General features: G+C 38.1%; 2 protein-coding genes across 2 annotated transcripts; both read left to right on the top strand.

Annotated features, from left to right (window-relative positions):
- Positions 1-1,245: 1,245 nt before the first annotated feature.
- On the top strand, positions 1,246-12,025 carry LOC306843180 (splicing factor 1-like). The gene is made up of 12 exons (XM_079374484.1): positions 1,246-1,658; positions 2,506-2,634; positions 4,398-4,473; positions 6,458-6,610; positions 6,708-6,797; positions 6,910-7,093; positions 7,236-7,351; positions 7,443-7,550; positions 7,678-7,864; positions 10,337-10,550; positions 10,782-10,946; positions 11,041-12,025. The coding sequence occupies exons 1-12, from the start codon at positions 1,406-1,408 to the stop codon at positions 11,361-11,363; spliced, it is 1,998 nt and encodes a 665-aa protein (XP_079230610.1). The 5' UTR covers positions 1,246-1,405; the 3' UTR covers positions 11,364-12,025.
- Positions 12,026-14,396: 2,371 nt separating this feature from the next.
- On the top strand, positions 14,397-27,021 carry LOC306843802 (glycogen phosphorylase, muscle form-like). Its single transcript, XM_079375477.1, has 20 exons — positions 14,397-14,773; positions 16,339-16,440; positions 17,361-17,439; positions 17,526-17,629; positions 19,543-19,674; positions 19,952-20,063; positions 20,485-20,567; positions 20,671-20,814; positions 20,975-21,067; positions 21,589-21,735; positions 22,017-22,180; positions 22,910-23,024; positions 23,201-23,302; positions 23,401-23,548; positions 23,812-23,870; positions 23,948-24,089; positions 24,175-24,382; positions 24,618-24,752; positions 24,908-24,974; positions 25,494-27,021. The coding sequence occupies exons 1-20, from the start codon at positions 14,531-14,533 to the stop codon at positions 25,641-25,643; spliced, it is 2,529 nt and encodes an 842-aa protein (XP_079231603.1). The 5' UTR covers positions 14,397-14,530; the 3' UTR covers positions 25,644-27,021.
- Positions 27,022-27,766: the final 745 nt, after the last annotated feature.

Genomic DNA, 27,766 nt, shown 5'->3' on the forward strand with positions numbered 1-27,766 from the left:
TCTTCAACATTTTTCCAGTTTTATACAATTCTGAATCAGCATAGGACTTATATCCTTATGTGTGTGCAATATTTTAAAATATAATTATAATGAAAATAATTTATAAAAATAATAATTTCTTACACTATTACAGATAACTTTCAAAGAGACAGTGTCCAATTCATCTGCTTTAAATTTCTCCTTGTACTGTTTTTTATTCAAAGCCTCTGCCCCTACCATAAAGATAAATAGGTTTACCGATAAAATGGACCAAGAAAATCAGTTGTGATGTACAGGCTACACATGCTTGTGTACTATTCAAATAGAATTCATTCTGTTTGATCTCTACTTCAAGTTAAATTCATTAAATATATATGATAAATATATATTAATCATGCTATATTCAAGATGATGTTATTTAACGAGCCATTCAATAACTTTAGGAGTTTTGTGAAAAGGGATTGTAATTTAGCTTGTAAGTTAAATGTGAAATATTATTCTGTGTGGATATGTGTAAAAAAATGTTAGATTCTCAAATTTATGATTCTTCTACTTATTGTAAATATAAAGGATATTTATATGCAGTTTATTGATTTGAATATCAACAGTCATAGAAGATGATTACAATTTATTACATTTATACAAACTACTTAGAGTATTTTAAAACTATACTGTTCAGATACATATGTGTCTTAAAACATGCTGCCTTTTTATTTAATTATGTACATATTTTAGTACAAACATCTCACAACAGTTATGCGAAAAAACTGAAAAAGGGTATTAAGAAAAAATTAGATTAAGTGCACTTATATAGAAGAAAAAAAATTATATATATGCCAGGGATAAAAAAATGAAAACATTTAATAAACCAGATTAAAGTGGCAATGATTCATTAGTCTTTTTAGCTTTTCTGCTTCTAATATTGTGCAAAGTAGTACCATATTGTTTAATTTCTTTTAGAAAATGTTCACAATCTGTCTTAACTTTAGGCCATTTCTTTACATGAATATGATCTATTCCAAGCTAAATAATTAGTTCCGTAAGAAAAGAAATTGTACTACTTTAGAATGGTTGCTGATGTAGAGCACTTACAAGAACCAACCTACCCTGCTAGGAGGTTGGGACCCTTGCTGAGTGAGCACTAGAACGACCAATGAGAGACCACTAAATTGTTCCGTCGGAAATACGACAGACCCTAAATGATCCAATGACTGTAAGCCACACATAGATTGACATAATCATCGACCAATCGGATAGTTCTAAATTGACGTCAAATCTCCATTGTCGATCTCAGCGGACGCCATCTTAGTCAGCGGGTGACAGAAGAAGGTTGCATGGTAGGCGGCATACGTTCATATTATTTAGAAAGGAAAAACACCCTTTTTGTGCATATACTAAACTACGGAGAAGCCCCTGACGCCCAGAAATGGCAACGGGAGCCAACGCAACCCCGCTGGGGAAGCTGCACCCGAGTATCGGCGCTAAGCGAGGCTTTGAGTCTGGCCCCGGTGCGGGGTTAATGGCACCGCCCGGGCCTGCGGTGTCTTTCCCGCTGCAGAACTTACCGCAGCCGCAATTAACGTTACCAAACCCAGGTTTCTCCCCGTTCCCCGGAGCCGTGAGTTCTGCGCTCTCAAACCCAGTCGGAGTAGGACTACCGCCTCAGGCGGGGAGTGGAGGTAAACAGCGTGGACGGGCCTGAGACTCGGGACAAACGGCCTGGCCCTTTGTAGTTGGAGCTGCATTAATTGTGCTCACTTTGACCTGTTGTTTTGTCAAGAGTATTGTCTGATTAAATAAACTTAAGTTTGTGTAGTGCGCACTTGTGTAGTTCATATAATTCTTGCATGCGTTCGCAAAAACAGTTCACAGGTTATAATTGTCTTCATGCATAACGTTACCTTTTTGAAAATGAAAGAGATTATTGCACTTTTAGACGAAGTATTTAAATATACTTCTGATAATCAAATACTTCAAATATAATAAGTGTTTGTTTTTATTTTTGTTCACACTCAAGGAGGGGAAAAACACATTTTATTCTTAGGCGCAAAGTAAGCAAAAATATGCAGTTTCTGTTAACTGTTACTTATAATATGGCCAAAAGTAAGGTGATATAAGGTCTGATAGTGTGCAGTAGTAGATAGTTAATCAGGTTGAGTTTTTTTTTTCATACAGACTACTTGCATAAAATGCATGAAAATATCAGTTGTTACTCTGTACTTTTTTTTTTCTTTATTTAATGGACATTTAAAAAAAACAGGTGTATGGATGATCAAGTAAACCTAAACTGTTTTAGTCCAGTAATTGTTTGTGAAATGTTACTAACAATATAAGTTATTCCTAAATTTTGCTTACTGATATTAATCCAGTAAACTATAGTAAATTGTTTACAAGAGTTATTTTTTTTTCTTCCCCGAGGAGTTTTTTTTTTAATAAGTATTGTATGCTGTTGAAGACCATATGGTTAACACTAAGAGCGATAGACTTTGCAGGTAATCACATCTCACTTATACCATTCCCTGTTAGATTTTGGCCAGAAGAAACGGAAAAGGAGTCGCTGGAGCAGCGAGACCCCCGATCAGAAGACCGTTATCCCAGGCATGCCCACCGTGATCCCTCCCGGTCTGACTCGGGACCAGGAACGAGCTTATATAGGTGAATATCTCAATTTACTGTTATTATAACGTGTGTCTTAGTCATATAGTTTAAGTTGCTGAACATTGTGTTTGTGAATGAGGGTATTCGTTCTACACCCAGACAGCTCACTTTTTTGTCCCAAAACCTGTTGGTTTATTATTTCCTCACAGTTTGCACATCACATGCAGGATGTAATTGCTGAATTTCATTCGTCTGACTTCTTTGGTGACATTATTTAGGTCAGTTAATGGGACAACTGTTTGGTTTTTGCTAACCATCAATCTGAAAGTCTCAAAGCAAAACGGCCATCTCTGTATGTCTCCAATGACTCCGTATAGGGATGGTTTTCTCAAAGAAGTCAATCAACCGAAATTCAGCACTTTGCCCCCGTGTTCACTAGACTGTACTAACTCCATCGATGTGCAAAGTGAGGACGTTTTCTTTGTCTAGGAAGCACTGAGGTATTAGTAGAAATGTTTGCATACCATCTGATGTCCATTAGCAAGAACCCACAGTGTTTTTCTGATGTTGCTGCTTGCTGTGAACTGTCTCCAGCTGCAGGACTCCATCACTGCTCGTGTTTACTATGCAAAATGTCTTAAATCTAATTTGCCTGCAAAGCAATGCAGGTCCAACATTGAATTGCGAAAGTCATCTCCATCCCCAGTGTCTGAAAGCAGTGTGTAGTAAATTGCTTTCTCATTGCTGTCAGGCACTTGTTTTGCAATGGCATGTGGTGTAGTGTTTGTTCAACTATAATGTGACCTAGACCTACATCTCCTTAACTAGTCTTTTATTGACATCTCATGTCTCGTACCTACCATCACCCTTCACCATTCAACATGTGACCTGTGGGGTCTGATTCTGTTAAGCATGTCATAGAGAAATGCATGTGAAAACCCATTAAATGCTTCCATGAGTGATGCGAAACTTTATTTGATTACAGGTCAGTTTTAAGTAAATCTAGTCTTTTGCATGAAAAAGAAAACACAATCCACTAAAGACTGATCTGTTTGTCTGATTATTTCTAAATATTGCATCTCAGTTTTTCTAACTGATTAGTATTGGTAACATCTGGTAAGTGGCTGTAATGACTTGATGAGTGTTGCTAAAAGTTACAGTCTTGTCATTTAATCACACTGGTGTTATCCTCTAAATAACTTTTTAAATAACATTTCAATCTCATTGAGGATGCAGTTGCTCAAGCCACTTAGCCAATATGATTTTTATTTTCTTTAAACCCAACTTTTTTTTTCCCTCCCTGGCAGGCCTTCATGTTTTGCCACCTTTTTAGCTTGAAATGACAATAGTATGTGAAGTAATATTTTTAAATGAACGCTTGAAATGTGAATTTTCGTAGTTTCACTTCTCAAAGTTGGTGGCATAAAATCGAAAGCCTGTTGCAATGAACCTTTTCTGAAATGGTTATTTACTGAAATGCCTCCAGCTTTCTGGATCTTAAATTGGCAGAACCTTGAAATTTTCTTGATGTTTAGGGAAATCAATATGGGCTTATAAGACTGCTTTCAAGCTCAAACATTAATGTGTTTTCCAGAAATCTGGGTGGGATTTCGATATTTCAGAAAATTTGGATCAAAAGTTTTCAGTTGACCTTGATTCTTAGTGAACTGACAATTACCATGGTAATTATGTTCTATTCATTGTTTAACTTTAGTCACGTTGAGTTTTGCAGTGTACTGTTTCTGCTTTTGTGGGGTTTTTTTGTTAACCACAATTCTCTCCATCCTTGTTTTTTTTCTTCCTAACCTGATTTCTTCCAGTCCAACTGCAGATCGAAGACCTGACACGTAAACTGCGTACAGGAGACCTGGGAATCCCTGTTAACCCTGAGGACAGGTCGGAATAACGATTTAAACCCACCAACAGTAACATTTCCTTTACCTTTTTAATGCGCAATTTTATGTGAGGCCAGTTCGTAAGTGTACTAATATGTATGTAGCGGTAAGTGATTGTTAAATGACGAAAGTCTAAATGCCTTGCTCTGGAATGACTTCATATCTTTGCCTCTCTTTAGTTGGAGAATAAACAAAATGTCCTGATTCTGAAATTGGCTTTGTTACATGCCTAACAAGTTTTGAAATGCTTAGTTGAATTTTAGAGAAGCGTTTGGATCGGTTCTGTGCGGAGAGGCAAAGATATGACCGAAGGCTATTATGGTAGGATATTGTCATATCAAAGATTACTTTCATGCAATTCAGTTAGTGCTGTCAGGTAACTAGTCAATGCTACATACTCTGAACGTAGTTGTTTTGCAGACCATATCATATGACCGTGAAGTTTAACTGTTGACAATACATAGCACCTAACTTTACCAAAGCCTAATGTGCAGTCATGTAAGCAGTGGAAATCTTGGTCGTCTTAAGTAAATCAAATTTTATTCTGTGCTGTTCTTGTAGGTTTGTTTATTGCATGCATGTTTATTTTCTATTGAAAAATTGTATTATAAATGCTGTTGTAGAGTATTTTTTTTTTTTTTTTATTTTTTTTTTTATAAAGATTCCAGTGTAGTTATTGTAGTCTAAGGTAGCATTTTCAGTTTAGCCGCTACTTAAGCCATTTAAATGCATTTTTAATGCCCCTTCATTCTAACCTCCAAAATGCAGTGTTGACGAAAACAATCAAATCCTTAATCCTAAAATCTGAATGGTTGGTTAATTGGATGGTCAATGGTTTTCCATAATGGGGCTACCACCATTTTGTTCAGGAACTTCCACAGTATTCCAGATTTCCGCACTGGAAGACCGCTCGGAGGAGACTCCTCTGACCTTTTCTTTCTGGAATAACCATAACCTTAACACTGATCACTTTGGCCGCTCATAGACTTCATAAGCATCCAACGTAGCAGGAAATGTCATGTTTCTGACGTGAGAGTGTCTTTCTAGTAGCCACACCCCTTGCTCTCTGAACAGCCTTAGGTTCTCCGGCAGAACGTTTTTACACCGCCAACTCTAAAAAGGTTCTTCTCAAAGGTCTATCCACTCCAGGATTTAGGAACGATCGCTCATCAACTTCCAGCTCGCAAAACAAAGCTGGGGGGTGCTTCAGGTTGTCAGCGCTGGAGATATCGGTCCAAAAGAAAACCAGCAGAAAATTCTTCCCTCTTTTTTCCCCCCACTTTTCTCCTCTTCGGGTTGCCTCTCATGAACTTGTCACGCTTGTGTGGCTGTCTTGTTTGAGAGCTGTTGAAGGTTAATATTTAATCCAAATTCATTTCTCTAACCCAAATTCCCCCTCTCGTAACTTTTTCCAAGCACAGAGCCTCATTGTGCAGGTTAACAGGTTTTCAGCACCATCCAAGGGGAAGGTAACAGTTGGAGTGCTCTCTGAGAACGTGTGAAGGTTTAGATCAGAATTCAAGAACAGACGCTTTACAAGTGTGTTGGTTGCCCCGTTTGTCTCAGATATTAGTTCTAATTTTCCATCTCCCACGTAAAATCGAGACTATAAAGACCCATTTTATTAACGTTTGAAAATTCAGTGGACTCTTTGGCGCCAAGTTTTGAAGTAATTTTTTGAAGCTGCTGATGTTCTTATTCTGAGCTTCAACCCTTTTGATTTGTGGAGTGTTTTACGCTTTTTTTCAGTGGTTCAGTATAGTATGCTTTCATAGTGAGCTTTTTCCCCCCTTTTCTCGTCTTTCCCATTAGAACGTGAGCACTCTGGGGCATCCCATGCACTTTTTAAATAACCACAGAACAAGTCAAAACAATGCCAGTCAAGAGTAGGCAAGCAATTGAATTTTAAACTGTTGAGTGTGTAAGTACTGCTTTAAAATTTTGACTTTGTGCTGCATCTTTCTGTTGTTCATTCTTTTTCACAGGTCTCCATCTCCTGAGCCCATCTACAACAGCGAGGGGAAGAGGCTTAATACACGTGAATATCGGACACGTAAGAAACTGGAGGAAGAGAGGCATTCTCTCATTACAGAGATGGTGGGACTGAACCCTGAATTCAAACCCCCTGCTGACTACAAGTATGTTTTCTGCAAATGAACTCTTTGCTTTTTACCTTTTCTCTGGTTGTGGTGTCCGATATTTCCATGTCAAATGTTTATTTTTCTTCTTTCTCAGACCACCAGCTACTCGGGTCAGTGACAAGGTAATGATTCCTCAGGATGAGTATCCAGAGATCAACTTTGTTGGGCTTTTGATTGGGCCACGGTGAGTTCCATGATTGAGCTCTCAATTTATTATTATTTGTTTGGCTGATTCGAGTCTCTACGTCAAAGTAACTTCTCTTTGGTCTATTGTTTTTTTTTTTTTTTTTTCCCAGTGGAAACACTCTGAAAAACATTGAGAAGGAGTGCTGTGCTAAGATCATGATTCGTGGTAAAGGCTCAGTAAAGGAGGGAAAGGTGGGCCGTAAGGATGGACAGATGCTTCCAGGAGAAGATGAACCTCTACATGCACTGGTCACTGCTAACACCATGGAGAATGTCAAGAAAGCTGTAGAGCAGGTGAGTCCATTTCAGACATTCTTATACTTGGAAGTAAAAATAGGTTTTCAGAATTAATGCTTGCATCAGAAATCCATTTAATGAAAATGTCAGACTCAAGAAATATTATATTGCTTGTTAAGTGCTTTCTTTTTGTCCACAGATTCGTAATATCCTCAAGCAGGGCATTGAGACCCCTGAAGACCAGAATGACCTAAGAAAGATGCAGCTGAGGGAGCTGGCACGACTCAATGGCACTCTGAGAGAGGATGATAACAGGTGAGAGACTATATGCAGATTTCTTGAGCAGCAGGTGAGTAAATGTGTGATACTCATAAGTGTCTTTTTTTTGGTCCCCCCCCCTTCTCAGAATCTTACGCCCATGGCAGAGCACTGAGCCTCGCAGCATCACAAACACGACTGTCTGTACAAAGTGTGGTGGAGCAGGTCACATCTCATCAGACTGCAAGTTTACCAGGTAACCCCAATCACCAGTGATCAGCAGTAAATATTTTTTTTTCCCCTACCAAGTCATTTACCACCTTCTGGCTATTGTTAAAGTTCAGACAGCAAAGTAAGGTTAATTGTATTTCTCTGCTCCTCAGTTCCTTTGCACAACGACCTGGTGAACCTCCCCAGTCTGCTCAGGATAAGGCCCGAATGGATAAAGAGTACTTGTCTCTCATGGCAGAGCTAGGAGAGGCTCCAGTCCCTGCCTCCAGTGGGGGCCACAGCAATCCTCCCCCTAGTGGACCTCGTCCTGCAGGACCTAACAATAACCAGCCACCACCAGTAAGCCCAAAGACATCCATTTTTGCTTATTGGAAGCCAATTTCTTCATAATGTGCACACATTACACTACCATTCGAAGTTTTTGTGTTGGGAAAAGTTTTTAAAGGGTTAATTCACCCAAAAATTAAATTTAGCCTATGTTTTACTCGCCGTTAAGGCATCCTAGGTGTATATGACTTTCTTCTTTCAAGCGTATCCAATCGAAGTTATATTAAAAATTGTCCTAGCTCTTCCAAGCGTTAGAATGGGAGTAGGTGGGTGTTTTTGTTCAACAGTCCAAAATTAGTCAAATAAAGTGCATTCATCCATATTAAAACATGCATCACACTGCTCTGGGGGGTTGAATAAAGGCCTCCTGCAGCGAATTAATGCATTTTTGTAAGAAAAATAATTTTATATATATATATATATATATATATATATATCCCTCTCTCTCTCTCTCCATATTTAAAACAATATAAACAGCTTTGTGTAACTTCCGCTCGCTGTCGTACGCGCATTCACGAGAGACTGCCTTTCCGGTGGATGCCACCGGATGTATGCGTAGCCCGTGCGAGTCTCGCGAAAACCAGCTTTTGTTTACAGCAGCAAAGGAAGCAAAGTTTCCTTACTTTACCAAAGGAAAACCAGTCTCCTCTTGGCTTATATCAAAATCCTCTGACATTTTTCTTTACAAATCCTTGGTTTGTGCTTCTAATTTTTGATCAATGTTTTTGTAGGGATGTAACGATTCACTCAACTCACGATACGATTTGATTCACGATTTTGTTTTCATGATTCGATTCACGATTTCTTTGAACAAAATAAGATTTAAAACAAATTATAAATTAAATGTCTCAAAAATACTGCACATTTCTTTGTGAAATTGAAATGTGACACTATAATATACCTAGATAGCACTTGCATATTATTGCTCTTTTGTTGGTTGTGATTGCTGCTATTTGTCCTTGTTTGTATGTCGCTTTGGATAAAAGCATCTGCTAAATAACAAAATGTAAATAAACTAAAGAGCCCCAAAGCAAATAAGTAACACACAGAAATCTAAGTAAAAGAAATCTCTTCATATAAACAAAATAAGGCTTTGTTTGGGCTCTTTCCTTTTAAAATTAGAGGCAACCACTGCATTTTAATCATGATCCAAACAAAGATGCTGCATACATGCAACATGAGCAGTTTTTAATCTGAATTAGATTGTATAATTTCGAAATCTGAAGCAAAAACATAATGGTCTGACTTCAGTTTTGTGAAACTATACATAAAATGTATCTGCATGAAACCGAAACCGCAGATGATCTGAATGTGGTGCAGATTCAGTCTCTGTCAGCAGGTGGCGCTTCAAGCGTTTCCTTGGTTTCCGTGCTAGAGCCCTGCATTTTGGCCTGGGCCCAATGGGCCCTGACTTTTTTACGCCTGTAGGGCCGGGCTTCGGGCCAATTTCCACGTCATAGTTCAGATGCGGGCCGGTTCAAAGACTGACTCGGGTCAGACTCGGGCCGGTAATTCTGATCTGTCGTCGGATGTGGGCCGGGCTAGGGCCTAAATTTGAGGCCCATGCAGGGCTCTCTTCCGCGCTGCACATTCAATATGCATTATACAGAGGCAAGATGAGAAGAAAAAATACCATCTAAACTTTTCTAAAGACAGTAAGTTCCCCTCAGACATACATTTAAATAAAATTTAAATAAACTCCTACCCCTAATTGAATTGCGTTTTTTTTTTTTTTAATATATAAAGCTTTTCAACCGGCTCGCGGTTAATAGTTACATAATAGTATAATTTTTTTTATCTCTCTCTGCTGTGCTTCCACATTCATCACTAATCACCATCGTGTGTACGACGCATATGTCATCTGCTGGAACGGCTTCCGTGTACGACAGTTAGTGGAAGTGAGAAAATGTTTACAACTTTCTTCAAAAAAATGCATCGATTTACTACAGGAGGCCTTTATTCACCCCCCGGAGCCATTTGAGGCAAGTCTTATTATGGATGGATTGCTTTATTTGATTACTTTTGGACTGCTGAACAAAAAACATGCCATTATAAAGATTGAAAGAGCCAGGGCCATTTTTAATATAACTCCGATTGGATTCGTCTGAAAGAAGAAAGTCATGTCATATACACGTAGGATACCATGAGGGTGAGTAAAACATTGACTAATTTTCATTTTTGGGTGAACCGAACCCTTTAAATGTTTCTGGAAAAAAGTCTCTTATGCTCACCAAGGCTGTTTATTTGGGTCAGAAATTGTTCAAATCATGCAAATATGCTGATTTATTGATCAAGAAGCTTTTTTTGTGTGTGTGAAAACATGATGCGTTTTTCAGGATTTTTTGCATGGAGTTTTCAAAAGAGCAGCGTTTATTTGAATTGTACAAGTCTTTACTTTTAATTGACTAATGCATCCTTCCTGAATAAGTTTTACTAGCATTTGAAAAAGAAGCCCAAGATCTCAATCTCTCAAACACCTTTCAGAATCGTCCTCCTTGGATGAATTCAGGCCCTACTGATAACAGGAATTACCATGGCATGCACCAGGGCCCTGGTGGCCCTCACAACTTCCCTCCACCAATGCCAAACATGGGAGGCCCTCCTATGCCGCCAAACCCCAATGGAATGCCTCCACCCTGGATGCAGCCGCCGCCTCCTCCAATGAGCCAAGGCCCAGCACCACCCGGACACCCCATGGGTAAGTATAACCTGTGATTTGCAGGATTATGCTTAATGGAGCATATAACTTTCCCTGGAAGGATAGAGGTATATAACTGGATATTTGCTTCCATTTATATTGGGAACGTTTCACATAAAATTCCAGACTGGCATCTGCATTCGGGAATATTAAAGTATGCAATGCTGTCATACTTAGATACTCAGTCTTCCAGAAAGCTCAAAATGTTTCTTCCCTTTGTCTGGTGATCAGGTTTATTGCCGCCACCCATGGGTATGATGCCCCCGCCTCCACCTCCCCCCAACAACCAACCACCACCTCCACCCTCAGGACCTCTGCCACCTTGGCAACAGCAGGCCCCTCCCCCACCACCCACCAGCAGCATGGCAACCAGCGCTCCACTGCCTTGGCAACAGAGTAAGTGTATTACAGTAGTACACTGTTGATGCCATTTAAAGGGCTTCTTTTTGCCTCAGACTGACTTAACTTTTTTTTTTGTTTGTTTTCCCAGATACAACCACCACATCCACCCCTGCCACTGGAAACCTGCCACCCTGGCAACAGCCTCAGCAGACAGCCACCTCAGCCGCTCAGCCCCCTCCGCCCATGGGCACCCCCTCTATGGTGCCGCCTCCACCTGGGGTCCAACCCCCACTTCCTCCCGGTGCGCCACCTCCTCCACCACCCCCTCCACCTGGCTCAGCAGGCATGATGTATGCACCTCCTCCCCCACCCCCACCCATGGACCCTAACTTTGTGACCATGATGGGGATTCCCGGAATGCCACCTTACGGGATGCCCCCTGCGCCTCCACCGCCTCCGCCCCAGAGTTAAAGGCTCCATTTAGTCTCTATGGGCCTGTGACCATGCAGTAATGCCTAAAATATACATCACAGGACTGTACCTAGTTCTGTTCATTTAACAGCTTGATGTGATTAGTTGATAAAGTTTTATTTTTCATTTGATTGGTCTCAGGTCAGATTTGTTTCCCGTGCTTGGACACAGAAATCGAGCTAGTGAGAGAGACAGAGGACGTGGTTAATTTGTAAATTTGCTTCAATTGTAATGATTTTTAACTGTAGTATTTGATCTGTTAGTTGAATATTTGTTCAAAATGTTGATGTGCAGGGAATGTGTGTGTTTTTGTTTCTGCCAGCCTGCTTTCATTTTTTTTTTTTTTTAAACCCTCTCCAGTGAGTAAAAATGACATCTGCTTAAGATTCAGTTAGCAGCATTCCAACAGGTGTGTAGACAACCATTTACACTCTTAACCAGCTGTGCATTTGTTGCTGCATAGTACAAAAAGACATTTGTCTTCAAGATGTTGTAGATGATCGACTTACTCTATTAGGTGGTTAGTATAATTTGTGCTCACCTTGTATCCCATCCCTCCCAAAGTTGTTTTTATTTAAAAACTTTTCATTAATTGCCTTCCACCAAATGTATTTCAATATTTTTGTAATGAAGCATTCAACTAAATAAAAGTTGGCATGGTGTTGAATTGTCATCTCACATTTGTTCTACTAACATCAGTCTTAACTCAAGATTCAGTGGTTGATGATGAGGGTTTTTCCATTCCGAAAGACTAAATTAAACCTTTCAAATAGAAGCAATTTAGTTTTTGATTCAAAGATTAAGTTACTTGTGCAGTTTTCACTATTCTCTTCTGGATTTAGGGCCTGTTTCAACTGGTCACCGCAGCAAGAATGTTTGCTGTCTTCATCTTTCTTTTCCCCAGGTAGTTGCCTTGGTTTTTGCTACTTGTAGCTAGTTGTATGTAGTGTTTTCTTTGTGCTTAACACCTAGTGTTAAAAACAGTAGTTTATTTGTCATCATGCTGCAAAACAAAAGAACTGGCGCTTGAACTTGATTTGAAGTGATTGTTGCTTTGATTTAGTGAAGTGACATTCAGCCAAGTATGGTGACCCATACTCGGAATTCGTGCTCTGCATTTAACCCATCCAACGTGCACACACACAGCAGTGAACACACACACACACCATGAACACACACCCGGAGCAGATTTACTTTGACAAAATCGATATGCTTGTGCACAGAGTATATGAAGTGAAAGTACAGTCTGAGAATGTGGATGAGGCCACAATAACAAGAACCTCAAGTTACATGCAGGGGCGGACTGGGGCTAAAAAGTGGCCCTGGAATTTTTGGCACAGAGCGGCCCACCAAACCCGGTCCGCAACACACTATAAATGAGTGGCATATTCTTGACATTATAATTTGTCTTTTCTGGTGTATATGGCAAATAGTAAATTTTAAATAATTTTTATGAGGGACAGTTTAATATCACTAAAGTTAAATACCAATATTATCAGTCCATATGACAAAATGCTCTGGTATCGTCTAGAAGACTTGAATAGTGCAGAATGTGGACTGTTATGCCTTCCTATTGGTCATATACAGTATTTGTCCTTTTGCAGGAGCTTGACATCTATCATTTTAAGGAATAGTGCTCCAATTGTGGAAAAGAGTATACAAATTATTTTGATGATGAAAAATACAGTAAACAGTACTGTGAAATGTTACAATTTAAAACATCTGTCTTCTATGTGACTATATAGTAAAATATAATTGATTGCTATGATCAAAGCTGAATTTTCAGCATAATTTCTCCTGTCTTCAGTGTCACATGATCCTTCAGAAATCATTCTAATATACTGATTGCTGCTCATGAAATATATCTGATTATTATCAATGTTGAAATCTGTTGTGCTGTTTCATATTTTTGTGGAAAATGTGATACCATTCAGTCTTGGATAAGATTAAAAAATATAAATTAATATTTTTCTTCAACAATGTTGCATTAAATAAAAGCTTATATAATACAAAAAGGGACTTTGATTAAATTGATTTAAGTGATAGTAAAGATATTTAAACTTATTACAAAGTAATTATATTTCAAATGAATGCTGTTCTTTAACTGAGAACCATTATACCAATAATAAAACCATTATTAATAATTGATCACAAGTAATAACTGATAATTAAGCAGCATTTAATGATTTCTGAAGGGACACTGAAGACTGGAGTAATGATGCTGAAAATTCAGCTTTGATCACAGAAACAAATTACATTTTTAAAACATCCTAAATAGAAAACCACAATTTTAAGTGTAGCCTAATATTTCATAATGTATTTTTGATCAAATAAATTCAATCTTCTTTCAAATAAATAAATAAAAGCCTTAATTATTTCAAACTTTTAACCACCAGTGTGTATATAAAATAGGCTAATGCACGTGAATTAATAAGCAAATTATATTTTTATTAGGCCTATAAATCACTTTCCTATGCACAGCACTGGAAAGCAAAAGTCTTCACTGGTTACATGGTACCTCATAGAAGGTTCCTCTGGGAACATTGTAAGATAATAATTTGGTTTTTGGTGGACATTGACATCAAATTGCTTCATTGCAGAAGTTTACGCAATTTCTGCATTGCAATGCATATATGCAACTGTGCTGGAGCCTTTGTATGGGTTTTAAGACCACGTGTTACTGGTACCCACAAACCTGTCACTACTGTCAAGAAGAAAAAAATCTTGATACTGTAATCTCAGTTAGCAGTATGCAAATTATTCAATGACCTTCAGAGTGATCAACATTCTGTAAGAATTTTTTAATCATTCTTTTGTGTACGCAGTCTCGCAATTGGCTAATGAGACCCCAAAAATAGGGTTGTCCGTGTTTCAGAATTTGTTGTGGGTGTATGGGATGGCCTGGATGAGTGTGAGATTCCCCGGCCTGAAATTTTGTCCCAGTCCGCTCCTGCCAATAACCAGTGTTTAATAAATTATGACCCGCCCAGCCTGTAAATATATAGTAGTCGTGTATATACAGAGGGGAGTGTTAGAGCCAATGAGCGCGCTTGACCCTGAGGCATCTGCTGAAGATCACAGTGACGCGCGTCGCAACACACGCAGGAGGCATCACGTACACTATATCCCTGCTGCGCCAAACCTCCTATTATATAACAATCTACAAGATGTCCAAGCCACTGACGGACCAAGAGAAGAGGAAGCAAATTTCCGTGCGAGGTCTCGCCGGGGTTGAAAACGTCGCAGACCTCAAAACCAATTTTAATCGCCATCTGCACTTCACTTTGGTTAAGGACCGTAATGTTGCAACGAAGCGCGACTACTACTTCGCCCTGGCGCACACCGTCCGCGACCATTTGGTGGGAAGATGGATCCGGACGCAGCAGCATTACTACGAGAAAGACCCTAAAGTAAGAAACTCAAATGCCGCAGTTTCATCCTTCAGTCCGGGGCACGTACACCACCGACAGATGGGAGGAGGAGGGCCAAATCACACAACCGGCGACATAATGTTGCGCAGCAGAGCCGCATCACTGCAAAACACAAAAGAAACATTTCTCTGTTTCTTGCAAGTGTAGTATGGTATTTATATTGCACTAGGAAATGCCACATAATGCTAATGGTTCGGCAGATGGCAATGCTTTATTTTTTCAACAACTGCATAATGTTTTCATGACTAATGTCAGTAAGTTAGCGACTGCATTCAATGCCTCGCAGATCAAATGACACGAATGCATGGAAAGAGCTTTACTGTGTGCTCTTGACAACTGTATCAACAGGTCAAATTGTTATTTTATAATTGTCGACGGTGCGAGTGCGATAAAAAATATGAATATATGCACATCTTGGTATATGTTAAAACAAGTAGACCTAATAGCTTTCTCTTATGCCCAACTGGAAACATCTATCAACTTACTGCACTGAACCGTTGAATTTACAAATAATAATAACAATAATAACCCGCAAAAACATGTTTTCTACATCGTTTCAGCATTTGAAGCAGTTTTTATATTTATGAACTTTACAAGTTTAGATTTAAGTTTGAAAATCTTCAATTGATTGAATATGTTGTTGTCATCATTATTTCTGCATGCATTATTGTGATTGGTTTTCTTTCTTGTGTTTATTTGCATACACAATTCTGATTGGTTCAGTCCTAAAACCTGAAGGAAGCTAGTTGACATCCTTGACATATTATATCATAATTATAACCCCCCCCCCCCCCCCCCCCACTTATCAACTTAAATTTTAAATAATGTTAACTGCAGATATTATTTTTCCTCATAAATCAAAAATATTATTTTAAAAGCCTTTAGGAAAGGAAAGACATAAGTAATCCTAAAACTTGAGTTTACCTACTTTGTAAGTACTTGTAATTCCTACAGGAAATGTAAAATTCTATTTTCTGTTTTTTTATAAAATAAAGAGCTGAAACACGTGCAGTCTTAAAGTCAAAAATAATTGAAGGGTAGGATATGGTTTCTGTGTATCTGGAATTTGTCTGGCATCCTGACAGAGTGTTTAACCTTAAATGCTGACAGCTAATGCTGCTATTTTTACATGAGCAACGTGTCAAGAGACACAGCACAAACATTCTTCTGTCCTTGATATCATTTATAGACAAGAGACTAAATATTACAAGCTAGATTTTTTGTGCACTAGCAAGTCCTCCATGATAGTTGTCATTGTGCAACCTTCAGTGATTGAATGCTTTTCAGTGGCGGTCACTGGTCAGTGAGGTCTCAGACGTGCAATGCAGATTAGGCTTGTGTTGTGCACCTGTCACAATAATGCTTGTCACTAGATAGGCTAGTCTGCTCAGCAGCAGGGGCTTTTTTGGCTCCTACTTCACTGTTGCTCAAAATGGCTCTCCCAGCTGTTGATGTTAAATATAAAAACATTTATTTTAAATAAAAAAGTAAAAATTGTATTATCTTTATTTTTTAACCTTTCTCCTTGTTTGTCTCACCTCTAGCGTGTGTACTATCTCTCTCTGGAATTCTACATGGGACGGACCCTTCAAAACACCATGGTAAACTTATCTTTGGAGAATGCCTGTGACGAGGCCATTTATCAGGTGAGAGGACATAGCCTATACAAATATTTAAAGCAAACCACAAACCTGCTCAGAAAACTCACTGAATTTAAGATGATGGAAACAGAAGTGTTGAAATGCTAACTTCTTTCCAGGTTTTGGCCTACAAGAATATGTGAACCTTGCGGTACTCGATAAGGAAGTGAATGTGAATGAATTGAAGTGTGAAATTTCTACACCCCTAGTGGCGCAAAAAACAACTGCAGTCTGGTGAATGGTCCTATTGCAGGGGTGTCCAAACCTGTTCCGGTTCCTGCCAACGTCCTTGAGTTTAGCTCTGACCAGCTCCAACACACTTGCCTGGAAGTTTCTAGTGAGTCTGAAGATCTGGATTAGCTGGTTCAGGTGTGTTTAATTATGGTTGGAGCTAAACTCTGCAGGATGCTGGTCCTCCAGGAACAGGTTTGGACACCCCTGCCCAGCTGTGTTCTACATAACATTGGCTCAGCCAGTGGTGTGTGTGTTTGGTGTGGAACTATTCATTTGTCCAAAAAGAGGAGGTCTATAATACATGGGGGTCATTATCAGTTAGTATTTCATTCATCTCAATGCTTTAACTTTTAAAAATAAAATTTTGTTTAAAGAAAGAGGTAATTTTCAGTCATCATCATCACCAGTGATAGCATAATAATAAATAAGGAGCTATAAATAAAGAGCTTATGGATGAGATCTAGAGCTGTATGCATTGTAATACTTCTCATCTTAGATCAGTTGCCCCATGTTCTTTAATTCTAATTAGGAAATGAAAGGCAAATGATTCTAGATGCGCACTGCTATGCTGAGAATGCCTACAAATATGTGTTTGATGAAAGATGAAACCAGGCAACAAAGCATGTTTTGTGCTCTCAGAGGTAACATTCCTTCTTTGGTCCCTCTTGCTCTCATATTCTGTTTCTTCTCAGCTGGGTCTGGATATGGAGGAGCTGCAGGACATAGAGGAGGATGCTGGACTGGGCAACGGAGGCCTTGGTCGACTGGCAGGTGAACTTAGTGTCTTTAAATGCACTGATTGTTAGATTAATAGAGGGCTTGTAGTAACAGAGAGCTTAATTTATCTTTTTCTGCAGCTTGCTTCCTGGACTCCATGGCAACCTTGGGCCTGGCAGCATATGGATATGGAATCCGCTATGAGTTTGGAATCTTTAATCAGAAAATCGTGAATGGCTGGCAGGTAAAGTATACTCTCAGTGAAATGAATTTCACCTCTTTTGGCAGGGGTGGACTTACCCATTAGGCAAAGGTAGGCGACTGCCTTGGGCCCCCCAAAAGCCAAGGGCCCCCTAAAATGCTTTTCAAATGCGAGATGCGCATTAAGCGCGGACACGCGAACGGTTTCTGTTTGTGGTGTTTATTACCATGACAACCGTCTGCGTGTCCGAGCTGAACGTGCTTCTTGTGTATCCTGCTTGTAGCAAATTAAAATATGCATCTGAAGCTGACTGCCGCACGAGCACGAGGTCTCTCTTTCCCAGCGCGCGCACACCTCTCTCTCTCTCTCTCTCTGCATCTGCTCTGTTCAGTGAGCGGCTGAAAGGAGCTGCGCTTTCAGTTAAAACATAGATATGTTGCTTCTTTAATTTTACATGCAAGTATAGCCGAAATCACAGCACAGCTATTGTCTTTATCTTATGTGTAGCCTATTTGATTTTATCAGATGATCAGGATTTTTGTGTAGATTCACATCTTGGAAGGGAGAACTGGTTATGTTGTCTTAATGGGTTGTGTTTCAGTCACTATTTCATATTCATCCCGTTGTCTGACAACAGAAACAATAAAATATATTAATGAAAACAGTTTTATTGACAATTTAGCTGCATCAAAATACAGTATGTGGCACAGAGGCAAACAAATGTAATGATAAATAATAAATGTACATTTTGCATGTTCAGAAGAAGTGAGCTGCCCTGTCGTGCGAAAATGTAAACAGGTATGTGTAAGTAAATTGCAAAGAAAGAGAAGTAATAGGAACCTAGTGTTTCTATGTTCTTTTTTTCATGTGTCTAATAGATATGAACAAGTTCTTTGAAAAACACCTATGACCTTTGAAACATGTCTACTCTTCATGCTCTATGTTATCTATGGTTTCACTAATAATAAACACATATTGCATAAAGCATCCATATTTGTCCATGCCCATGTTGATTAGAGTATTAAAAACTTGAAGTTTTAATTTAAGGTACATTTAGAACAGATAAAAATGTGTGATTAAGTTGCGATTAATCGCGAGTTAACTCATGACAATCATGCGATTAATTGCGATTAAATATTTTAATCGATTGACAGCCCTAAGTTAAAATGACTAAAATGAAATGTAGGCTTACGCTGGTAACCCATCAGTGGACTGTCCTCGTCAATATAGGCTATATTCACACTTTTCTCATTTTCACTAATTCAAGTTTTTATATTAATGAACCTCTGAAGGGAACTGATTGTCTTCAGAAAAGTTTCGATGGCATTTTCATTTTACCTGATAAAGTATCATTTATGAGCTGAGCACTGCTTTGTTTACAGCCGTTACCGGGAAAACCGCTATATTTCTGACGTTCCAAAAGCACTTCCTACTTGCAGAGAATGAATGTGCCTTTTCAATAATCCAGTCTGCAGTTTTTGTTCAGACCAATGCGAAAATCCACCCACATAAACCCATTTTAAATAATATAATAATTTATACTTCTGACTCATCCCTTTTCTTTAAAAAAATGGTTTAAAGGTTCATTTGTGAGGTTTATCATATTAAAATTTTAGTTTTTGTTAAAATTTGTATCTCAACGATAAATTGCTATTTCGTGGTCTACAACATGAAAGATTAAAAGTGTCTGCTAAATGAAGAAACGTAAATGTAAATGAAAGAATCCCATTATAACATGTACATGAAAAATGTAGAAACATTGGACATAACTATGGGGCACCATTGTGCAGCAGCAAGCATCACGACAAAAAAGTAACCTCAAGGTTGATCTAGGTAAATGTGTGCAAATGTATAGGGCCCCATACCTATATTTGCCTGGGGCCCCCAATTCACTAAATCCGCCCCTGTCTTTTGGTGCATTTGGGTCTTAGTAAATGATTGACATTATCTGACAGGTGGAGGAAGCGGATGATTGGCTGCGTTATGGCAATCCTTGGGAAAAAGCCCGGCCTGAATATATGCGTCCTGTGCATTTCTATGGTCGAGTGGAACACCACCCTGATGGAGTGAAATGGGTGGACACACAGGTGAGAGCAAAGCAACCATATTTATACATTTAATTGGAATGGAAATTCCATTATTAGCATTGTGAAATACCAACTCAACTTTGGGGTGAGTGACTTCTTTCAAAAATATATAAAAAAAATCTTTCAGACCCAAATGTTTTAAACGGTAGTGTACATCAGGAAGGTCAGTAGACCCTGAAGCAGAACAACCAATATGCAAAGCAAGGCCGAGATTGTGACATTTTTACATATGTATCTGTACTTTTTCCCATTAAATCTGTACCTGTTGTCTCACCAGGTTGTCCTTGCCCTTCCCTATGACACACCTGTCCCAGGATACAGAAACAACATTGTTAACACAATGAGGCTCTGGTCTGCCAAAGCTCCATGTGAATTCCACCTCAAAGACTGTGAGTTCTCTTCAATCAATCAATGAATGTTTATAAGACATTTTAACCAGCCCTGTAAGCGGTATTATTCATTATAAGCCTTTACATTCATTTATCATTTTGTAAATATCTGGTATTACATATAAATGTGACCCTGAACCACAAAACCTGTACAAAACCAGTATGATAAAATACATTGTATGGGCCAAAATTATCGATTTTTCTTTTATGCCAAAAATCATTAGGATATTAAGTAAAGATCATGTTCCATGATGATATTTTGTAAATTTCTTACCATAAATATATAAAAACTTAATTTTGGTTTTGTGATCCAGGTTCATAAATGTAATTTACATAAAAAAAGAAACCTTACTGACCCCAAACTGTTGAATGGAAGTGTGAGCTGTATCTTTGAGCCTTAGATCTTTCTCTTTCTAAACAGTTAATGTTGGTGGCTACATCCAGGCCGTTCTGGACAAGAATCTCGCTGAGAACATCTCCCGTGTGCTTTACCCTAATGACAATGTGAGTGCAACTCAGGTCCACCCAAGTGATTTCATATTAAGAAACAAAACTCATGACTCTCGGAGCCTAAATTTAAACAGATCCTGCTGTTTGTATATGTCAGTTCTTTGAGGGGAAAGAGTTGCGTCTGAAGCAGGAGTATTTTGTGGTGGCTGCGACTCTCCAGGACATTATCCGCAGGTTCAAAGCCTCCAAGTTTGGCTCAACTGAGGTGGTGCGCATGGATCTGACCACACTACCAGATAAGGTAAGATAGCCCGGGAGCTCTTTGTTTCATGTTAACACACTGGACTGTAGAACATTCATATCTGGTGTGATTTATTCATATGAATAATACTGAATGATAGAACTTAAATGTTTCATTTAAAAACTGTTAAAGAGGTCCTTCCTTTGTCTGTTTTGTTCAGGTTGCTATACAACTGAATGACACTCATCCTGCAATGGCCATCCCTGAACTGATGAGAATACTGATAGATGATGAGAAATTGACCTGGGACATGGTGAGCTGGAAATGCCTTATCATCTTGCCATTTATCATACTCAAAAAAAGACATGCAGTCAAACTATAGCACTATTAAATTGATTATTAGGGGTACTATAAGGACACATAATATGAATTTGCTGATTTCTAGTATGGAGCCTTTTTACTGAATGTGATGACATTTTAACAGTTATGAACTTTGTTGATCTTTTTTTTCTGCATTTTGTTTTATATTTTAAATTTTTACATTTAATGTACATTTATAACACTATACTGTACTTTTTATTGGTTTACCTTGACGGTACGTTTCAGAGAACTCGATACTTACAAAAATACACTTGTTGTCGTGTCTTTTCACCACTATAGAAGTTTACTCAACTATGACAACTTTCTCTTCTGTGAACCCCAGAAAAGTGAAAAAGGGTCCATTAAATTTTGCCCATGTTGAGCAACATCATAATGTTGTACTCCTCTCTTCAAATTTCTGTTTTTCTATCGCCCTGCCACTACTTGACTTTCTGTCATTCTCTTTCTTCTCAGGCTTGGGACATCACTGTGCGTACTTGCGCATATACTAACCACACTGTCTTACCAGAAGCTCTGGAACGCTGGCCTGTCGACCTGTTGCAAAACCTCCTGCCCCGTCACCTAGAGATCATCTACGAGATTAACCGACGTCACCTGGAGGTCTGGGAACAGATGTTCTCTTCATGGCACATTACATTTGAAATTTACTTGTAGATAAAAAAAAAAAAGAATTTTATGTTTTTTGAAGGGGTTGGGAAATCAGTAACTGCATTAGGATTGTGTTCACTCCAAATAAGGAGTAAACTGCACCGTGAGGTTATATAAACAACCTCTTCTGCTCTACATGACTCAGCATCCAGTAAATCGCAGATGAAGAAAAGTAATTTCCCATGTACTGTTACGCTCTGTTTTGACCTTACATCTTCTGTCTTGTTTCTCAGCGGATCGCTGCGCTCTACCCTGATGATCATGATCGTTTGAGACGCATGTCTCTTATTGAGGAGGGCGGACAGAAGAAGATCAACATGGCCCATCTCTGCATCGTTGGCTCTCACGCAGTTAATGGCGTGGCACAAATCCACTCAGACATTATTAAGGACACTGTGTATGTCTTTTAATGTTTTTATATTGTAGCTCAGTGGCCCTAAAATATATTTGGACACCTAAATCACATTTAAAAATATATTCTACTCTTCGGAAGTTTGGGTTCTGGAAGATTTTTAATGCTTCCAAAAGAAGTTTCTCTAGTCGACTCCTAGGTTGCATTTATTTGATGAAAAATTCAGTAAAAACAGAAATACTGTAAAATATTATTACAATTTAATGCATGTTTTCTATTTTAATTTATTTAAAAATTTAATTTATTCCTGTGACGGCAAAGTTCATTTTTCACCATTCATTACTCCTGTCTTCAGTGTCAGAAATCATTCTAATATGCTGATTTGGTGCTCAAGAAACATTTCTCATTATTATCATTGTTGAAAACAGATGTGCTGCTTAATATTTTTGTGGACACCCTGAAAATAGAAATACTTTGTAATATTAAAAATTTATTTTCTGTCACTTTTGATCAGTTTAATAAATCCTTGCCTAACAAAAGTAGCATTTCTTTTAAAAAAAGCCCAAACATTTGAAAATTAGCATTTATTTTGAGGAAAGACGAGATAAGCATACTTGTCCACAGCATTGACATTGCATCTTAAATGTCCAAATTCTTTTAAAGCCCACTGTTTATATCAACATGATATGTCTGTCATTACAATAATTTCATGTAGTGTTTATCCCTGGTTAAAAACAGTTCTATCTAATTTGGTTGGGTTGATTCTGTGTTCAGTTTTAAGGACTTCTATGATGTGGACCCACAGAAGTTTCAGAACAAGACCAATGGTATCACTCCTCGTCGCTGGCTTGTCATGTGTAACCCTGGACTGGCTGAGGTTATCGCTGAGGTAAAGAATATTGCTGATAAAAAAAGTTAGCAGTACATGTATGAACAGGTAGGGGGAAATACTGAGAAAACATGCAAAAAGTACGATAACAGTAGATTTTAGTCCAAGCCTTTAGAAGCCAGTCAAAAGCGTTGTGTGAGAAACACTGCAATTTAAGTCAAAATGTCTTACATTAGAGAATTGGAGAGGACTACATCCGTGACCTGAGCCAGCTGAAGAACCTCTTAAAGTTTGTGGATGATGATGCTTTCATTCGAGACATTGCCAAAGTCAAACAGGTGAGACAAAAAAATATCCCACAATCAAAGTGAAATTTAGTGCATATTCGACATAAACATGATTGCCATCACATGATATATTGCTTTGTCTTTTTCAGGAGAATAAGATGAAATTTGCGGCGCATCTAGAAGAACAATACAAGGTGAAGATTAACCCAAACTCCATGTTTGATGTTCAAGTGAAAAGGATCCATGAATACAAAAGACAGCTGATGAACTGTCTGCACATCATCACTCTCTACAACCGTAAGTCAATAATAATTCAGGTTTCTCTTGAAACAGCTAAATATATTTCCAGCTTTACAAGCTTCCTCGTTAATGATGAAACCGAGTCATGCATATCTAGCATGCTACTGAAAAGTTTGGAACGTTTATTTCATAACTTTTCATATAATATTTTTATTTCAGTAGGCAGTATACAGCGTGTACTGTGCCGTATGCACTAAACAACAAACTATTATTCCTTTCCAAAGATAGTCTACTTTAACTTTACTGTTTTATGTGATCAGGCATCAAGAAGGAGCCCAAAAAGGCCTGGACTCCTAGGACCATTATGATTGGAGGAAAGGTAAGACTGACCGCTTCTCTGACCAATCTGTTCTACTTAAGTTTGAATGCTAATTGGCTAAATCATGCATCTTCAAGGCCGCTCCTGGGTATCACACTGCTAAGATGATCATCAAACTGATCACAGCAATTGGAGAAGTGGTAAATAATGACAGTGTGGTGGGAGATCGTCTGAAAGTCATCTTCCTTGAGAACTACAAGGTTACACTGGCTGAGAAAGGTAGGATGCAAACTTACTGACAGCTTCCTGTCTTAATAATTCATTCAGACATCTCACTTTGCTTGCTTCTTTCCCTCTTTTTCAGTCATCCCTGCAGCTGACCTGTCCGAGCAGATCTCCACAGCAGGAACAGAAGCTTCTGGAACAGGCAACATGAAGTTCATGCTGAATGGAGCCCTGACCATCGGCACCATGGATGGGGCTAATGTGGAGATGGCTGAAGAGGCAGGAGAAGAGAACCTCTTCATCTTCGGCATGAGAGTGAAGGATGTGGAAGCTTTGGATAAGAAAGGGTGACAGCAACTTCAATTAACGATTTACTGAATTTAGCGATTTACTGAAGAACATTTTTAGTTGTTTGTTTTAGTGCATTCATTTATTCATGTTTATGAAAGTTTTTTTATTCATCTATTTAAACAGAGTAATAAAATGAAAATGTTCTCAGTTTTATTTTACTGAAGGAAAGGTTGCAAATGAGGGTATCAGATACAGTTCTGCTTGACTTAGTTGAAGTTGGTTTGTTTCCAGATATGATGCCATGGAGTATTATAACCGCATTCCAGAACTAAAGCAAGTCATGGATCAGATCTCTGGAGGATTCTTCAGCCCTGGAGAACCTGATCAGTTTAAAGACATTGTTAAGATGCTGATGCACCATGACAGGTAAGAAAAGCAAAAACAACAAACAAAAAATCCTAGTGCTATGTCTTTTTTTTTTGGGATATAGCTGTCCTTTTTAATTCCCTTTCTCACATAGCCACAGTTTAACACTGATCATATAAATGATTAATTATTTTGATTGTTTGGTGTGATTGCAGGTTCAAGGTGTTTGCTGACTATGAAGACTACATTAAATGTCAGGAGAAAGCCAGCGCCCTGTATCAGGTTTGTATTACAAAAAACATGAGATGTTTCAGTGTATTTCATTAAGAGTTTTGAGCCAGAGTTTACATCACAGCCTGGCTAAACTTTTATTTGCCACATACTTAGACTGACATTTTCATTCTAGAGAGCATTTTATTACACAAAAATACATTTGTACAAACGTTTGGGGTCAGTAATATGTATTGTTTTTGAAAGAAATCTATTAAAAAACATTCTGAAAAAATGTATCACAAATTGAACAAAAATATTAAGAAGCACTGTTTTTAACAGTTGATAATAATACATGTTGCTTGAAACCCATATAAGCATATTAGAATGATTTGTGAAGGATCATGTGACACTGACGACTGCATCAGTTCCATCAGTGTTCCATCAGTGACAGAACACAAGTTTATTTGGAAATATGTCATATAATTCACTTCTAATTTAATGTAATGCTTTAAAGAGCTTTAACAGACAGCAACAAAAACAGTGTAGGAACTGACTCGAAATGTGTTCCTTTTCCTCATTCTCAAACAGAATACTAAAGAATGGACCAAGATGGTCATCCACAACATTGCTGGTTGTGGCAAATTCTCCAGCGACCGCACCATCGCCCAGTACGCCCGTGAGATCTGGGGCATGGAGCCTAGTCTGGAGAAGATCGCAGCACCAGACGATCCCCGCTAAGTCGTTCCACAATATCAAAATCTTCCATTTGTTGTAGCTGTTCTCACATTCATTTATTTTCCATTGTGACAATGTATCAAGGTGATTTTAACGTTGACATGTCATAGGAGATGTTTCTCCATCTTGCCATCAGACAGCCAGAATACCTCACAACTGCTCTGCATCCCTGCTCCAGCGACGAGCTGTCTGCGCATCTAGATTTGTGGCATGTTAATATACAGTATATGTTGGTGTAAGAATGTTAGTTTTTTTCTGTGAAATGATATGATGTATTTGTCTATCCATGCCAGCAGAATAGCACAGCCTCATCCTGGAGAACCGAACATAAACTGTGAGGGCAAAGTATAGCAAAAACTTTTATTTTGCCACATATCACAGCATTATGATGACTGTTAATGGAAACTATTTCAGAAACTATTTTTTTTGTGTGTGTTGTGGCAAAATGTTTGAATTTTGAATCACATACTCTATTTTAGTGTTGACAAGCAGTTATTACGTGAAGAGTTTAGGATTTAATGAGTTTAAATATGGTACAATAACAGTCATAACCAATATAAAATACCTGTCTGTCTCATGTTCTGACTTCTTAAAATGACCTGCCTTAACCATACAAGTGCTGTTTGTGTATGTTTAGGTCTAAATCTCTGCCTGTCTTTCATTGGCCTGTTGATGCTCATGACTTGTTCTTTCACCCGCAGAGCTCCTCACTTTAGCACTTTAGGCATGATCTGTCACTTTTGTCCTCATCAAGTGTTGTACTGTAATTTTTTCCACATATACTGTTGTAACTTTGGTTTTCACACCACACTAAATAAGACCTGCAGGAATGATGGGGCCCTGCAGAAAACTTTGCTTGAATCCAGTGAAGTAGCAAAACTAATATAGCACTGAAGTGTGATTCTCTATATACCATCCAGACTGCGTTCAAGACCCTGAAATGTATTTACTCGGATATATTGTGATAGACGTATATATTTAGAATAGGAACGAATGTATGGTGCAGTGCTTTTGGAATTGCAAATATGCAATTAAACTAGGCATAAATTGCTGGTTTAGTGATAATGGATGGTGGTTTATTTATGTCACCCCTACATGGACTTGCAACCTAACCTGCTACTTATTTAGTTAGCAGCTCCAGTCGCCACCATCCCCTCCAGTGATATTGTCAGATTTTTTTCCCCTCTGAATGTTTTGCCCTTATTGTGGGTGACAACACACACCAAACAGTCCTGCTGATGCCCTTGAAGAGTGACAAAATGAAATAAAGCGATTAAGAGTGATTGATTGCTGTTTCTGCTTTTTGCAAGCATTATGTTGGTCTTACATGTGGCAGTACTATCTTTCAAAAGTTTGCATTTTAAAACAAAAAATGGTTTTGAAAGAAGATTCTTCATTCCTCCTTTAGAAATCATTCTAATAATATGACTATTTGGTGCTAAGAAACATTTATTATTTTCAAAATAATATGATTTTGTTCAGGATTTAATAGAATGTTCAGAACAGATTTAACAATGTTAAAATCTTTACTCCTACTTTTTTTTTAATTTATTGCATCCTGAATAAAATAATTTATTTTAAAAAATACTTATATATGTGACCCTGGACCACAAAACCAGTCATAAGTAGCACAGGTATATTTGCAGCAATAGCCAACAAAACATTGTATGGGTCTAAATTATAGATTTTTCTTTTATGCCAAATAAACATTATGATATTATGTAAAGATCATATTCCATGAATATATTTTGTAAATTTCCTACCGTAAATATATCAAAACTTAATTTTTGATTAGTAACATGCTTAGCTGAGAACTGCATTCAGACAACTTTAAAGGCGATTTTCTCAATATTTTGATTTTTTTACACCCTCAGGTTCCAGATTTTCAATAGTTGTATCTCAGCCAAATATTGTCCTGTCCTAACAAACCATACATCAATGGAAAACGTATTTATTCAGATTATTTATTCATGTGATAAATTATAATAATAATATAATATAAATTTCAATTTAAAAAAATTGACCCTTATGACTGGTTTTATGGTCCAGGGTCACATATATTTAAAATATGCTAAATGTAATGGAGATATGTACTGTAATTAGTATAAATTTGAATCACATTTTAT

Source organism: Barbus barbus (assembly GCF_936440315.1).
Source record: "Barbus barbus genome assembly, chromosome: 2".
Lineage (NCBI taxonomy): Eukaryota > Metazoa > Chordata > Actinopteri > Cypriniformes > Cyprinidae > Barbus > Barbus barbus.

What these genes read in the sequence shown, in the direction of transcription:
- LOC306843802 (XM_079375477.1), top strand. Translation starts at nt 14,531, where the DNA reads ATGTCCAAGCCACTGACGGACCAAGAGAAGAGGAAGCAAATTTCCGTG. An exon ending in CCATTATGATTGGAGGAAAG is followed by an intron (nt 23,871 to 23,947) that starts GTAAGACTGACC and finishes TGCATCTTCAAG; the next exon opens with GCCGCTCCTGGGTATCACAC. An exon ending in GGTTACACTGGCTGAGAAAG is followed by an intron (nt 24,090 to 24,174) that starts GTAGGATGCAAA and finishes CCTCTTTTTCAG; the next exon opens with TCATCCCTGCAGCTGACCTG.
- LOC306843180 (XM_079374484.1), top strand. Translation starts at nt 1,406, where the DNA reads ATGGCAACGGGAGCCAACGCAACCCCGCTGGGGAAGCTGCACCCGAGT. An exon ending in CCAGGAACGAGCTTATATAG is followed by an intron (nt 2,635 to 4,397) that starts GTGAATATCTCA and finishes GATTTCTTCCAG; the next exon opens with TCCAACTGCAGATCGAAGAC. An exon ending in ACAATAACCAGCCACCACCA is followed by an intron (nt 7,865 to 10,336) that starts GTAAGCCCAAAG and finishes AACACCTTTCAG; the next exon opens with AATCGTCCTCCTTGGATGAA.